This window comes from Mya arenaria, chromosome 5 (assembly GCF_026914265.1).
Source record: "Mya arenaria isolate MELC-2E11 chromosome 5, ASM2691426v1".
NCBI lineage: Eukaryota > Metazoa > Mollusca > Bivalvia > Myida > Myidae > Mya > Mya arenaria.
In genome coordinates this window covers 68,418,114-68,434,912 of record NC_069126.1, presented here as the reverse complement: position 1 = coordinate 68,434,912, position 16,799 = coordinate 68,418,114, and the positions used below count along the sequence as shown (strand labels likewise).

Below are 16,799 nucleotides of genomic sequence, written 5' to 3'. Positions count from 1 at the left end.
ACATTTATTCCATAAAAAAATAAGATATGTCTACTGTATGTGTGTGATTAGATCAAACATAGTATATTTAGGCTAGTCCTTAGGCTAGTTTATTTAACAAATGTTTTTAAATCTGGTTCGTTATGTTAAGCCATTAGCCGAAATATGTGTATACTAATTGAAACAATACATGAGCACATCTTATATTTCATTTAATAGTGATTGTAATTGAATTGTACATATAATCATATTGTAATTATGTCTCAGTACAAACTAGTTGTTTAAATGTATTTCCACACATATTGTATTATATGACTTACATTGCATGTATCGTTGTTCATATTGATCTATTTCAATCATATATGTTGTGTATATTGTTACTGAATAAATGTGCTTCATCTTATTCTTAAATAATTGATAAATAATTGATGCATGAACATAATGAACATAGCTGCAAACAGAGTAATGAAAATAGATAATTCAAAACTAATCAAAGTAAATAAAGATGAAAACAAAATAGAGGAAAAGAAAAGCGAAGAATAAAGAAGGTCACACAATCTGCCCTTATTGCGATAAACAAGGGAACCTTAACTGAAAATGTCTTAATTAAGATCACTGGTTCCGTGTACGAGCATACATCTCTAGTATAAAACCCTGGCAATCATTAAAACCACTCCCTTTTGTTGTGCTTTGACAATGCTCCAACGCGTCGTCCTTTGTATTGTCAAAGAGATGAAATATGGACCTACATAATCCGAATATAGAATATTTTACTCGTATTAACATATGAAAGGAAAAAAAGACCATAATCAATGTTGACGTCCAGTCTTAACAAATACCGAAATGTTGTGTAATATAAAATTCAATGTAAGCGAAAAAGTATATCAAGATATAAACATATAAATATATATATATATATCATACATGCGACAACTTTTTTAGCCTTCGTGATTTAGGTTGGATTCACCTGTTATGAATAAAAAAAAACAGATACATATTCCATGACGCCGCGAGCTTAGGCTTATTTAATAAGTAAGGCTGCAAATGAAAGCAATATGATTCAGACGAATTTATCATACAAAAATACTATCGTGAGCCAACATCAATTTGCCGACACACTAAAGATTATTGTAATCAATTTACGATGCATCTCAAAACCTGCCTAAAGGGGAATGTATTTAAACGTTTGGGGCCTTTTTCGGTGACAGTGTATTTCCATTGTCCAGGTCTCTTTTCAGTAGAGAAAAAATTAACCGATAAAGATTTGCTGATACAAAGCTTTATCACTTGCATTCGATTGTCAATGACGTAAGTGTGGGAGGGGAATACAATTGAAATTATTGGTTGTAATGTAAGTGCAACTAAGTGGATATTTACAACAAAATATTGTAGACAAAATCAAACGTTTACTCTCAAAGTAGCTTGAGGAAAATAAAATGTTTTCGTGGTGTAGAAGGAACCAGTGAGCACTTCACCTTGATGCCAATATGTTGTAAGTGCAAATCTGAATTTTCAGGCAAGGGTCAATTAGTGAAAGACCTGAAATTATAGATGAAGTATTGTAAGTGATATATGTATATCACAAACGCATAACAAAGGTATTAAAACTTTTGTGTGCAATACCTATATCTGGATATAAGGAGAAATTGATTATGTACTTTGAACCTCTATACAAGTTCTTTATAAATCCTCACATGCATATACACTATATGCACTTAAAAGTTAATATGATAACATAACAAATGTGCATATACTTAGATGGAATATTCAAATGACCTTCAGAAAATAAGCCTTCTAAAACGGTTGGTAACATGATATTGTTTAGTTTGTTCTGGATGTAAAAAGTTTCATCAAGTGAGCGTTTGAAGCTTAACAGTGGAACAAAGTACACTGAAAATGCCTGCAATTATATCGTTATATGTATCAAATGCATTTTATTGGATATTCATTAACAATTACAGATAGTGCTACCGTTTTACACTATTATTAGATAAGGTAAATCGACGGTTACCCGTGTGCTCGCTGGCCGAAAACAAGTTCACCATACGGTACCTGACCAAATCAGCAATGCAATGGTGTTTTTTTTTTACCTCAGCCTTGACGCTTAATGCTCGTTTAATTGACTACACGTGTGTTCTTCTTTGTAGTTTTCTTTTCCTCACACGTGTTTCTAAGCGCAAAAGAAAAGAGAAGGTATTACATTTTCATTGAGCATGAGACAACCATAAATGTTTCAGAAGACACGGTTTTGTTACGTCGTTGTGCATAACACCTTCTCCCTTTTTATGCACAACGACGTAACAAAACCGTGTCTTCTGAAACATTTATGGTTGTCTCATGCTCAATGAAAATGTAATACCTTCTCTTTTCTTTTGCGCTTAGAAACACGTGTGAGGAAAAGAAAACTACAAAGAAGAACACACGTGTAGTCAATTAAACGAGCATTAAGCGTCAAGGCTGAGGTAAAAAAAAAACACCATTGCATTGCTGATTTGGTCAGGTACCGTATGGTGAACTTGTTTTCGGCCAGCGAGCACACGGGTAACCGTCGATTTACCTTATCTAATAATAGTGTAAAACGGTAGCACTATCTGTAATTGTTAATGAATATCCAATAAAATGCATTTGATACATATAACGATATAATTGCAGGCATTTTCAGTGTACTTTGTTCCACTGTTAAGCTTCAAACGCTCACTTGATGAAACTTTTTACATCCAGAACAAACTAAACAATATCATGTTACCAACCGTTTTAGAAGGCTTATTTTCTGAAGGTCATTTGAATATTCCATCTAAGTATATGCACATTTGTTATGTTATCATATTAACTTTTAAGTGCATATAGTGTATATGCATGTGAGGATTTATAAAGAACTTGTATAGAGGTTCAAAGTACATAATCAATTTCTCCTTATATCCAGATATAGGTATTGCACACAAAAGTTTTAATACCTTTGTTATGCGTTTGTGATATACATATATCACTTACAATACTTCATCTATAATTTCAGGTCTTTCACTAATTGACCCTTGCCTGAAAATTCAGATTTGCACTTACAACATATTGGCATCAAGGTGAAGTGCTCACTGGTTCCTTCTACACCACGAAAACATTTTATTTTCCTCAAGCTACTTTGAGAGTAAACGTTTGATTTTGTCTACAATATTTTGTTGTAAATATCCACTTAGTTGCACTTACATTACAACCAATAATTTCAATTGTATTCCCCTCCCACCCTTACGTCTTTGATAATCGAATGCCAGTGATAAGGCTTTGTATCAGCAAATCTTTATCGGTTGAGTTTTTCTCTACTGAAAAGAGACCTGGACAATGGAAATACACTGTCACCGAAAAAGGCCCCAAACGTTTAAATACATTCCCCTTTAGGCAGGTTTTGAGATGCATCGTAAATTGATTACAATAATCTTTAGTGTGTCGGCAAATTGATGTTGGCTCACGATAGTATTTTTGTATGATAAATTCGTCTGAATCATATTTCTTTCATTTGCAGCCTTACTTATTAAATAAGCCTATGCACGCGGCGTCATGGAATATGTATCTGTTTTTTTATTCATAATAGGTGAATCCAACCTAAATCACGAAGGCTAAAAAAGTTGTCGCATGTATGATATATATATATATATTTATATGTTTATATCTTGATATACTTTTTCGCTTACATTGAATTTTATATTACACAACATTTCGGTATTTGTTAAGACTGGACGTCAACATTGATTATGGTCTTTTTTTCCTTTCATATGTTAATACGAGTAAAATATTCTATATTCGGATTATGTAGGTCCATATTTCATCTCTTTGACAATACAAAGGACGACGCGTTGGAGCATTGTCAAAGCACAACAAAAGGGAGTGGTTTTAATGATTGCCAGGGTTTTATACTAGAGATGTATGCTCGTACACGGAACCAGTGATCTTAATTAAGACATTTTCAGTTAAGGTTCCCTTGTTTATCGCAATAAGGGCAGATTGTGTGACCTTCTTTATTCTTCGCTTTTCTTTTCCTCTATTTTGTTTTCATCTTTATTTACTTAGATTAGTTTTGAATTATCTATTTTCATTACTCTGTTTGCAGCTATGTTCATTATGTTCATGCATCAATTATTAATCAATTATTTAAGTATAAGATGAAGCACATTTATTCAGTAGCAATATACACAACATATATGATTGAATTAGATCAATATGACCAACGATACATGCAATGTAAGTCATATAATACAATATGTGTGGAAATACATTTAAACAACTAGTTTGTACTGAGACATAATTACAATATGATTATATGTACAATTCAATTACAATCACTATTAAATGAAATATAAGATGTGCTCATGTATTGTTTCAATTAGTATACACATATTTCGGCTAATGGCTTAACATAACGAACCAGATTTAAAAACATTTGTTAAATAAACTAGCCTAAGGACTAGCCTAAATATACTATGTTTGATCTAATCACACACATACAGTAGACATATCTTATTTTTTTATGGAATAAATGTTATTAAATTAGGAGTCGAAGTGTAAATTGTATATTCAAAGGTTTGCCATGTGTTTACAAAATGTTTTAGAACCATATAACATACAGTCAAAACTCACATGTTTTAGGACTATATAACATACAGACAAAACTCACATGTTTTAGGACTATATAACATACAGTCAAAACTCACATGTTTTAGAACTATATAACATACAGTCAAACCTCGCATGTTTTGGAACTATATAACATACAGTCAAACCTCACATGTTTTAGAACTATTTAACATACAGTCAAAACTCACTATGTCTAAGTCGTTTAACCTCGAGAAATACTTAGGGATATTGAACATTGGATACAACCGAAATACAAAACATGACTAACTAAACCCAATACGTTCGAAAGATGTTCAACACAACAGGAATATCCAGTTCGACTCAAAGATTAGAAAGTTCATATTAAAATATCTTTACGAATATTGATAAAAATAGTATTGGTTGTGCCTTCTGTAACAATTTGGTTAGATTAGTTGCTTTATATCGCGTGAATGTAAGACTCAGCCTGTGTAATTGTCTCATGGGTTTGTTGGTCGGATGGGATATCTACATAGTCGTAGTGGCAAACGTTCCTGTTTGAAGGGGCTTGGTGTTCTTCTGTAGCCGATAGTGGAGATATGTTCTCAGAGGCACTTGCAGATATTCTTCTCTTTAAAGTAATGGATTAAAATATAGATATAGACATAGGAGATAACAACATTACCTTTAAATTTTGAGTCCTTTTCAGTAATGTTATAAATGATAATATTTAGATTGTTTGTCAATGTTTATATCATTTTAATGGTATTTTGCACAATGTAATACAACACATGTAGGCTCTTTCCTCTCAAATGGTATAAAACACTGAAAACAGTGTAACGCTTTTATCTAACCATCTGTTTCTTATAAATTTAATGGTTTAGATTAATGAAGGCTTACTATATCGTGAAGCATCGTTGCCTCAGCAGTAGACTGAACAGCGTCGTACACATGGCTGCTTGGGTCGCTATATGCAGTTTTTCTTCGGCGTAGAAACATTTCATACGCTGTGTCAAACATAAACGCTATGCATAATGCGCTAATTAATAAATATCATAATTTCCGCCAGAGAAAAGCAAGAACGCCTTAAAAATCAGAATTAAATGAATTCACGAAATAAACAATAATATAATCCCGAGAGAAAAAAAATAAGAATAAGGGTACTTTAGAGCATTTCTATATGTAATATTGATGAAGCGCAACGAGCGATCATCTTGAGCTCCCCCCCCCAGCTGGAATAGGTGCCCTTTGTTATATACAAACAATTGAAACTATTTGTATTCTGAAACAAATATGAAATATGAAAAGATATTAAACGATTAACAATATTGACATGAAAGCCTTATTTTAATTAAAAGTGTCTCCACAATTACCCTGAGATTTGCATCGACGAAATAGAAGCAAGGCCAACTTTGTTATGAATAAAAGTAAAATGGTTCCAGATAACGCGTAAAGGACCGATACGTGAAACTGTAGGGCTACAACGGATGCAGGGTTGGTAGCTGCTTCTGCAATAAGACAACAGGTCATGCACAGGTATTTTAGTAAAGGTTTTCGATGTTGTTAGTTCCATCTATTATCATATTCCTTGCGTGTTCTGTTATTCAGTTAATTAGCAAATAACGGATGTAGTTGCCCCTCTTATTGAAATATTTGCTGTAATAGTACTTCAGTTTGGTAAGTACGATTTTGTAACTATATTTTGTTCATCTACTGTATTACTGGATGTCACATATTCAATAGCATGGCAGCTTACCTACCTTGAAAAGCCTCAAACACAATAGTGTATGTTTCATGTATTATATCAGATGAATCGTTCCCACACTTTGCAGAACACTGTATCCGTTTCCCGTCCACATCTTTTGTTAGGAGGAATAGAGCATTTGAAACACTTATAATGCCCAGACCACTGTTCTTTGTCCATTGCGATATCGATATTGGGTGAAGAAAGACGAAGTTTGTGGTCCATGATATTGCACAAGGCATGCATGTTGGACCAGTATTGAACGTTAAGTTAAGAAATTCAGGATTGCTTTCTTTCACAATAGATGTCTCCATAAAAAGACATAAAGGGATATCTAAAACAATAGACACAAAGAAAAGAATAAGCACATTCAGTTGATATCAAACTTCATTTGTTTTTGCCTACACAGTGTTGCGCAAAGTGATAGAAAGTCTTTTTTTACAATGAAAGAAGTTATTTCCTTTATGTCACGAACGTTCATGCTATCTACGGAAGTAGCGGCGTAAAATCTCAATGTCTTTTCATTCCAAAGAAAGGTTTAGTTATCAATTGTTGAATATTTTGAGAGAATACATATGAACATTAAATGAACAATAATACGATATATTAAATTTAATTCCAAGAAAATAATAGTTAAGTTTGATCAGAGAGTGGCCGAGAGATGTGAACAAATATAAATACTGAGTACGTACCCGAACAAGATAACTCATAGTTTTTATTTACATTAGATGTAAAATGATTGCATCTTGTTGAACATGTAATTGTTCCTCCAGCCATATCATTTGTGACATTGTAAAGCACGTTGGAAACAGAACGATAATTCCCACTGTCAGCATTCGCCCAGTTGCTGCTATGAACGTATCTCAAATAATCGTTGTCACTTGACCATTCAATTGCGCAAGGCGGATTTGATTTACTCGTTTGACAAGACATGTTTAAGTAACAGCCAGATTTTTTTTTGTTATTTTCAATATTTTTGTTTACGGACATCGAAAGGTCCGACGGCGGATCTGAAAACAAAATAAGGCAAAATCTTCGATAAATGTTTGATTAGAAAGACATAAACATAAAATGTTATTATATTGTTATATAAGTTCAATGACACCCACTCAGGCAAAAGTTACATAAAATGTTTACCTTCCAATAAATTAATGCAAATAGTCCCAATGGGAAACATAGCTATCTTAAAAAAGTGTTATGCCACTCAGAGTTTAACTTACATTTCATACTTATATTTTTGCATACTGAGACTTGTTTTTGACCAAAATCATATCTGCTTTTCATGGTGCAGCACATCTCTTTTCCATTCCACAATGTGTTAGCCTTTGTCACCTTTGCTGAACTTGTAAAAGTATGAGATGATTCATTAAATGTATCAGTTTGTTGAACATCACCGTGCAAGACATTGCCAACGTGTATTTCTATTATCGGAGCTGGGATAGCATTTCGCACTTCACAGATAAGTGTAGAGTTTTCTCCATGAAGTAATTCAGGAACTGTTAGAACAGGCAGGCTACCTGTCTCTGGAATTGATACATTATGATTTAAGAACATTCAATTCCATACTTAATCCATTTTTCTAACAAAGAATAATGAATCAAAGCTTGTCATTAGGCGTCTCCTATTTGCTTACCTACGCTACATAATGAACCGTGCGCTACGTCAGGCGTGTCATGGGCTTTATAAGAAACCTGACAGATAACATTCCGTCTAGACATTCCGGCTATTTGTTGACAAACGTTTTGGTATCGTTAAAAACCTTTGTTCCCGTCGCTTTCAGAAAGGACAAATGAATCATTGCCAAGTAAAAGTACGACCTCTACTGGTTCGGTTCCAAATTCAGTTTTGCAATAAAAGTCAGAGCCAGCATAAACATAGATACATTCTGTTGTATTAAAGTCGGGGGATTTTGGACCAAGAACTGGGTAAACCGGAATCTCTGAAAAACAACACAAATCATTTTAATCAATTGGAATACATTTCCCCTTTTAAATTCAAACTTATGGTTATCATATTGCTGCTTATGAACTAATAACCTAGAAACATAGATTATAAGTAAAAGCAAGGTACCTGGAATATGAAGCTGCACAGAATCAGTATTGTACGATGAATAACAATTTAAAATATACGTCCCTTCATTTCTTTCTTCGAATTTAAATATAGTCAATATGTACAAAAAATCAGAAACGATTTTCTCTTCATAAGAACCTTCTTGTATCTCAATGTCCTGAAGGTATTTCTTCCATTTTCTGGTAGTGTTAGTTTGGTGTTGTATAAAAGAGTCAGACGGAAAATATCCAAGTTTGACGTTCCCGCCGCGAACAATCGGACCTAGAAGAACGAGTGCTCCACAATGTCCAACAATATCTGTAATTTGTCACTAAACAATAAATGTTATTATCACAACAAAATCCTATTTCATTGAGGTTGAATAGAACAACCAATATCCATAAAGCAATTAAGTAAAGTGAAAAGTAACATTTTTTTTTTTCTAACAATGACTATTTTAAATTATTCCTTAAACCATTGAAGTTATTTGATATGAACTGACTGATTAGATTGAGATATTCACATTGTTCGCATTTGTTGCTGATTAACATTCTATGTTTTGATTTCTTTAAACGAAGAAATTACATGGACAGGCCTTGTGAAAAAATCCTACCAATATTGCGTCAGAAGACTTTAATGAGTAGAACCCCAAATGATCTCAAACAGGAAACATGATACAACAAACACAATCAAAGAAAGTTGTTGTTACTCCCTTGAAACGATCAGTGATATTTACCTTTCATATTTATAGATGTCATTCTTGTTTGAATTGTTTCGTTTGTTGAGCATCCAGCATAGAAATTAGATCCGTTGTATTCGATTGAAGCCGTCCATTTTAAAAGGAATGACGTATCATCAGAATATCTTTTAACATTTGTCCCATTCATTGTTTGGAATGTTGTGTTCCCGACAATTATGTATTTCCATTCTACGTCACATCCCCAAGGATAGGACGGTGTCGCTTTCAGTGTTACCTCCCTGTTTACAAAAGCTGGTCCTACCACTGATATTGTTCCATACTTGTTATCCGCTGCACATACGTAGCACAGAAGAGCTGAAAAGTTTCAAACTATTTACAAATACACATCTCATCCTCAATAACGTAACAGTAAAAGTGGACAAATAATTAATAAAGTATTATTATGGAAAATCCTTATGATTTACAAATGGAAAACGCAAATGGACACACAGGTTATAAAAATAAATTATCTGAAATTATAAGAAACAATCGTGGACCATAAACGTAGGAAGATATATACGTTATATTGTTTTTTTATTACATTTATCATTATACGTAATACTTAGAAGAAGAAGCTTTAGCAGTAATAACAGGTAGCAGCAGCAGTAGCAGGTAGCAGTAGTAGTAGCAGGTAGCAGTAGCAGTAGCAGAAGCAGGTAGCAGCAGCAGTAGCAGGTAGCAGTAGCAGGTAGCAGTAGCAGTAGCAGGTAGCAGTAGTAACTAGTGATTGTTATTATCTTAATAAATCTTTTAAAATTAAAATTAATAATACTATATGATTTAGAGTGTTTTACTTATCAAACAAACCGGAAATGAGTACGGCAATTTGAGCACATATAATCATCCATTGTCCTGGCATATCTTCGCAAAATTATTTATTGATGAATGCTAATGTTCCTGTTCGGTCTATTCATTGCTAATTGTGTTACACTCTCTTTCACAAGGGAAGATATGTGTTGGTTGCCCGTTCTGTCCACAATTGTTTAACTGGAGAGTTATACTTTCGAGTTGACAATGGATTGAACTGATTGTACTTTTATATATACTCGTAGGAAAGACATTTTCTTCCGCAGACAGACGTTATATTCTTTAACCTAGTCAATCATACCAAAAAGGAAATTAAATATGTGTTACAATGTCCTTAAATGTTGCATCGCGAAGTGTACAAACCGCGATAAAAGTGACTATGAAGTGTTGTAGTTCGTATATTGTTAATAAAGACATTTAAAATTATATCAATACTCTAAACTTACTATTTTCTTTCAAACCAATATTAAGGTTTCTGATCGACAAATAAGCTCGTCGTTTCATCGAGTCATTGGTAAATATGTTTATTTTTTATGGACCACTTAATGGGAATAACAAGCTGAAAACTGGTCAATGAAAAACTCTTAAGATCTTCGAAGACCATAAAAATCTCGTTAGAAACATATTTTTCTCTTAAAATTGTAAACAATACCAACATGATATGGGGCGCCAGATATATTTATAATCGTGCATGGAATACCTTGAGTAGAAGCTTTCAAGGCAAAAAAAGATTGTTTATAATATTTTTGGGGTATTTTTTACATTTTATTCCTCTACTCATTTAAAATAATACCAAATAAATATACAAACTAACTTCCAAAATTCACGTAACTGTACGAAGGAAAATTGAGAAAATTTATGTGAGCATTTTGTGCTGTCAAAACGTCGTTGTATGACTTTTACGTCCGTCAATGTCAGCTAGTATTTTGTACCAAAAGTGGGTAAGGCTTCGATTATATTGCAGTCACCAAACAGAGTTAATTGATCCACGTATCTCATTGGTTTGGAATCTTTTTGACTTACCTATGTCGCTAAATTCGATATCAAAACTAAAAGTAAACTTTGAAGTACACCTTCCAAAATGTGAACGAGATGTCGATACACAAGATTATTCACTATATTTATATAACAAGTAACCAAGGGGAAACTCTTAAATATGGAAGAGACACAAATCCCTTTCCATTCCAATCACATATACATAATAAGTTAAGTAATAAGCTTATCACGTCATATAATCGTTTATCAATATCTGAACTACTTTATTTTCGGACATATTATTCAAAATACATCATGTAAAAGAAAATACAACAAAAACGTTTATTTTATTACGACTTCATTTCTATAAGGAAATTGACATAAGTTAAAAATGACGTAACATGATTTATGAATACCCCCCCCCCCCCCTGATCATCTGACAGTTTTAAGAGGATTATTCGAATGAATATCGTAATCAATTCTTCATAACACACTAGAATCCCGGCAAAAGAGTAGTAAGTCCGATGAAATAAACGAGAAACGAAACTCTTCTTTCATGTGCACCTGTACAAAATGTCTGATTATCTTTGAAAATTAAAAGCAAGTTCGATTGAAGGTTTTTACGAACACCACTCACAACAAAGAAACAGAATAAACAACTTAAAACAATATCAACATTTGTTAACTTACTGTTTAACAAAAGTAACTTTAAATCAAGAATGTGAAAATAAAGATTTCTGGAATGAAAGTTCAATATATCCCGTGTCACTCATTCTGATGTTTTTGAACGTCCAAACTTTTTATCAACATGAAATATTGAACATACTTTATGAGCACTAACTTGAGCCAACAACACTTTCCGCAATCATCATCAAATACTTTATTTAAAGATTTTGGCACAAGTGACACCTGAATAAGTTTTTTTTTTAAAGTTTATATTTTTATTTTTTGCCGAAGACCATTGATCAGTGAAGTTTGCCTTTATTTACCCATTGAAATCATTAAAAAGATTTTTCAAATTCTAAAAATACTTTATCTATTGGTTCAAACCTTTTACTCATGGAATAGATAAACGATTCCTGAATACAAAATTCGGAACTTAACATAATATGAGAAAAAACACATATTTTACTCCATGTCGTGAATCTATGTCAACAAACAAACGATATTTATTATAAAACAATAAATATTGGATATCAATTACATATATTTGTAACAAGGTGTATGAGAGTTTTAAACACGATGATTTCACACTATAAACATATACTACGTACAAAAATATCAATGGGGCGTACTTCTTGTCAAAGTAGTAGCGGCACACAAAATCCTAAAGGAATGAAACCATCTATTACAACAATGATAGGTTTTAGAGGAGAACAGCACACCACAAGATTTGACTATACTCCATTTTAAGACAATCAGTGAAATGGTGTCAGAGAGGTTTGATAGACAAAATTGTTACTCTTATAAATACTTAATAAACAGGCGAACTAACAAAAATAAAAAATAAATTCAAGATAGACGTATCACAATCTCATTTCTTCATTGAGTTTTGCACACGATGCCCGATCATCTGTGAGAATTTGAAGCTGAATCGTCAAATTATGTGATAGGATTTCAATACACAATATTTTCTAACTATACTATAAAAGAACACATAACAAATGACCGTGACTCCGGTCAGAATGGACGGAGCACATTTCTTCATTTGTCCTTCTTTGAAAACGATGCCTGTTGAATGTAATAGATAAAAACTAAAACAATTCTGTCGTTTTAGAGAACTTAAATGACAAGTCCACGGGACGGACGGACGAACACCACAACAACAAAATGTGTGTATAGCTTGCATATTTTAACAACATATATGAGCATAAAATCTGAGCAACAAAATGTGTATCTTACGGAAGTTTACAACTCTTGATGAATGATGGCGTTTGATACTAATGATTCAAACTTGCAAGCCAATTGATGATAATAAATATATAACTAATTTAATTATATTGGCTTTAAAGGCACACAATAAAGATTGGTGCAAAAACACATTTTTTTATTGAAATTGTATTGTCGTGGTAATCTCATAAGATCTTAATTAAAAATAGCATTTCTTAGGTACAGGTACAAATATATTAGCGATATTTAGACGAATGTTTAACTGGGAAACGACCACGTAGCCGTTAATTTTATTTTTCTACATGATTTTATCTGTACCTAACTCATATGTTTTGTTGTCGATTTTTAACATTTCAGACAAGTAAATTAAACATAATATGCATATTGTAACAAAAAATTGCATCAACCTGATTTGTTTCTCTCTAGGATATACATACAAACAAATACATTCACATATTAACTAAAACATAATGTGACTTTAAGTAAACCCAGTTAAATCACAGTAATGACCATCTGTGTTCAGCATTTCACTTATTTCAAAATCAAATTATAGAAGGACTTCCAATGTGACTTAAAACGTATTGTTTTTACTGCCTTAACAAATTTACTTCGATTATGTGCAATTTTATTAATATGTTTCTTAAATAACACAGTACCTATTATAAACAACTCTCGGTAAACCCTTCGAAAACATTTAAAATTTTGTAACTATAATATCAAACTTCACCAGTAGATAAAGATTGTATCAATGACGAATGGTTTACCTTATATATGCCTCACTGGGCATTGAAAGCGTTGCACTTGCCATTGCTGTGTAACATTTTCAGTTCTGGGCAGTGCACTTATATAAGATACAAACTACACTATGCGTATTCTAAATGCGGCGACAGTCATCCTGCAATGCGATGTTATAGGGTTCACCAGACCAAACCTCTTTTCAACCCCCATTTCTGACATTACGAGGCCAACAACCAAGGCGTCCAGAGCCATCACGTTTCCACGGTGCTCGAAACCAGATGCGGCCTTCTACTATTTAATCATTACGTTACCGATATGGTCCCATCGCCAATTGAAATTACTGCCTTGTCCATATTTCCCTTAAAATACAATACGGCGGAGGTCGAATTTCTGCTTAATGGTTTCACTCCTGGTTCAAGCTTGCATTACCAAGACCCAAGGCACGAACGATTGTCAAACAATCTAAAATCCGCCTCATCTAATCCTCATCTAATCCAAACATAATTTAAGACGAAATTAACCATAAAATGCTACTGGGAGGATCGCAGGTCTATTTGTCTCGCAACCCCTTCCAATTTTCATAGTGTCCCCAATCGGTATTGTACTTTAGAAAGCCCAAAACGAGTTCCGAATGATACAACATCTCTCATTCCTTCGGGGTTCTTAATAAAATGATTATATAGACCTTAACCACATGTCAATACAATATACTAAATTCGATAAAGCGATCGAAATGATACAATTTATAGGTCAGAACTGTAAATTGTTTAAGTTGGACATCAACTATGCATTTAAACTTATACCAATCCAATACTTCTCGTTATTAGGTTTACATTCGGAAGCTTGTTTTCGTGCTCGACCGTGGCACACTTCGCTACATGTAAAGAGCATTGTGATAAATCGCATATGTTATTGCTCGGGGATGCTAATACACTACCTGGACGACTTTCTAGGGTGGACAAGACCGAAACCTTATGCCTCGGTCTTATGGGTACATTCAATAGCAGTATGCAGCAATTAAATGTGCTGATGGCACAGGACAAGACTGATTGCCGCTCGGAGGTACTGGTTTCTTCCGGGTAAGAATTAGACAAAAACAAGATCAAGGATGTGGTAGCGAAAATACATTCATTTCTAAAGAAAATCAAGGCTTAGGTAAAGGTAGTGTAATCACTTATTGGTTCCCTAAAGTTCTGCTCTAGGGCCATTGTAGCTGGTTGCCAATGACAATTGTAAGAATTTTGCTGTATAAATCAATACAAAACAACGTATTAATTCAACATGTCCCAGGGGCCAGCAAATATGTATGTGACGCTCTGTCCCATTTTAAGATGGACAAATTTAGGCGACTTGTCCCGGAGGCAGACCTCGAACAATTTCCGGTACAACTCTGGAGAGTCTTCAATGCAGAGCCCGCGACCTTCTGCAGAACGCAATTTTACTTAACGCGCTAATTACATACATTCGCAAAGCTCTCGCATAAGCAGGGCTAAAGACCTGCCATCAATCGGGTGCCAGATATAATAATTATGAAAATGAGGCGTTGGATTTCAGGCACATGCAAAAGATATATTCGACAATAAGCATACTTCATGCAGAGCCAGGTAGTATAAGAGCATGGTGTGTGAAATATGTTTGAATTTTAGAACTATTTTAACGTTTATATGCCTCACTTGATAAATATTTAGAAATCTTGGTTTTGTTCTGGGTTTTTTTTTTAAATCGCATCGAGCTGGTGAAAAAGGAAGTTCGAGGGGACCGCCAAACTTGAAAATATCTGCGTCCATCGCTTAGTGGGGATTTGTCGGCATTACTTGGGCGGTCTGAAAAGATCAGTAGAATCGCAAGTCTTGCTTTGTTCTCCGCCTAAGATTATAATAATTCACTTGGGGGGAAACGGCATCGGGCAATCCCTTGTGGGACAATCGCCAACCAATTCGCTAATGATATCCGTTACCGGTCGGATTTTGCAGATTGTATTAGTAGTTGGGTAAGGGCTAATGGGAAAAGCGGCGTGCTTAATATTGACATTGATACTAGTGTTCATGGCTTGTATGCACCTGACGGGGTACACCTCTCTGTGATCGGGCTTAAATTTTACCTTGACCCGTAAAGATCTGCTACACAAGCATATTTAGTAACTAGTAAATGTTGTCAACAATAAGGTTATGTATATAACTGTCAGAATTGTTGAAAGATTAAATTTAAAGCATAAGATTTACTGTGGCGTAAATTTCCGTCGGCGGTTTTGACCCTTGGCACTAAAGCTATTTTGAGATTTAATAATTTAAAACGCAATGCCTTAATTTAGCAATGCTCATTGGAATTGTGGCCACTATCTGTGTTAAGTTAGCTCCGGCTTGTTTGTACTCTACACTGGGTTAGTGATAAACGTCTATTTGTTTTGATTTTGTCATATTAATTGCGTAAATACTAATGGCAGGGAGGGGTCAGGTTTCAGTGGTTTACCAGTCTTGCATGGCCTTCAGGAAGTGTATTCCCGACAGTTTACCATGTGTTAAGGTTGGGGTGCTGGTGGTATTAATCAGCGCGGGTCTTATGTAAAGTTTGAGCTCGTAGCTCTGGTATAAGTTCCGGACAAGTTGGAACTAGCATTGCTAGCTTCGGTATAAATTTGTATTGTGACCCGTGCCAAAACGCTACTTTTAATACATATCAGGTTACAATACTAAATAATACAGGTTGACCGCCTTCAGGATTTCATGCCACCCTGCGGCTTTATAAACCACTTCTTTTACATGTTATTAATGCATTGCATTTAAATTTTAATTGTATGTATAGTGTTTGTTTTTTTCTTGTGTGTTGACCTTTTATTTTCCCCGTACATTTATGGTATGCGTGATTCAGGGCACACCACAGGAACATACCTCACAAAACATTTTTATAAATAAAGGGAATTTTCTACATACTAATCTATTAAATTTCAATTATATCAATATGATATCATCTAAAACAAATCATCATCTATAACTTGAATTATTATATTACATCCTTGTCTTTTTATTTCTATTTCAGATGTTAAAACAAGTATGACATAACTAACAAGGTGAACACACATATAATTATATAAATGCATATATGTTTATATATCTACTGCAGATATTAAGATGCCCATATATATATTTATTTAGTTTTTATGGGGACCGCTGGATTAAGGCGACAAAAATTGGTCTCCTTAATATTTTCAGTCCAGATTTGTTGTATCAAATGTTAATAAAAATGTTCATTGACAGTAAATTGATAAGCTTGGATGTTTATTTACGAGATCATATCATT

At 33.7% G+C, this 16,799-nt stretch overlaps 2 protein-coding genes across 4 annotated transcripts in view; both read right to left on the bottom strand.

Annotated features, from left to right (window-relative positions):
• The window catches only part of LOC128234976 (uncharacterized), a 152,272-nt gene that overhangs the window by 74,628 nt on the left and 60,845 nt on the right, over window positions 1–16,799 (bottom strand). The gene's annotated exons all lie outside the window — the stretch shown is intronic.
• Window positions 1–16,799, bottom strand: part of LOC128234974 (uncharacterized) — a 47,079-nt gene that overhangs the window by 16,316 nt on the left and 13,964 nt on the right. For 2 of the 3 annotated variants that reach the window (XM_052949632.1, XM_052949633.1), the window contains exons 2-9: window positions 9,090–9,407; window positions 8,375–8,671; window positions 7,938–8,243; window positions 7,525–7,827; window positions 6,997–7,314; window positions 6,321–6,638; window positions 5,934–6,068; window positions 5,461–5,567 (exon numbers count right to left, since the gene is read on the bottom strand). Coding sequence is in view for 1 of the 3 variants with exons in the window: in XM_052949631.1 (XP_052805591.1) it covers window positions 5,021–5,191; window positions 5,461–5,567; window positions 5,934–6,068; window positions 6,321–6,638; window positions 6,997–7,314; window positions 7,525–7,827; window positions 7,938–8,022 (1,437 nt within the window). In the remaining 2 variants the exon portion in view is untranslated. Of the gene's footprint in view, window positions 1–4,252; window positions 5,192–5,460; window positions 5,568–5,933; window positions 6,069–6,320; window positions 6,639–6,996; window positions 7,315–7,524; window positions 7,828–7,937; window positions 8,244–8,374; window positions 8,672–9,089; window positions 9,408–16,799 lie in introns of those variants that run through there. The other variant, XM_052949631.1, reaches the window with a different exon arrangement.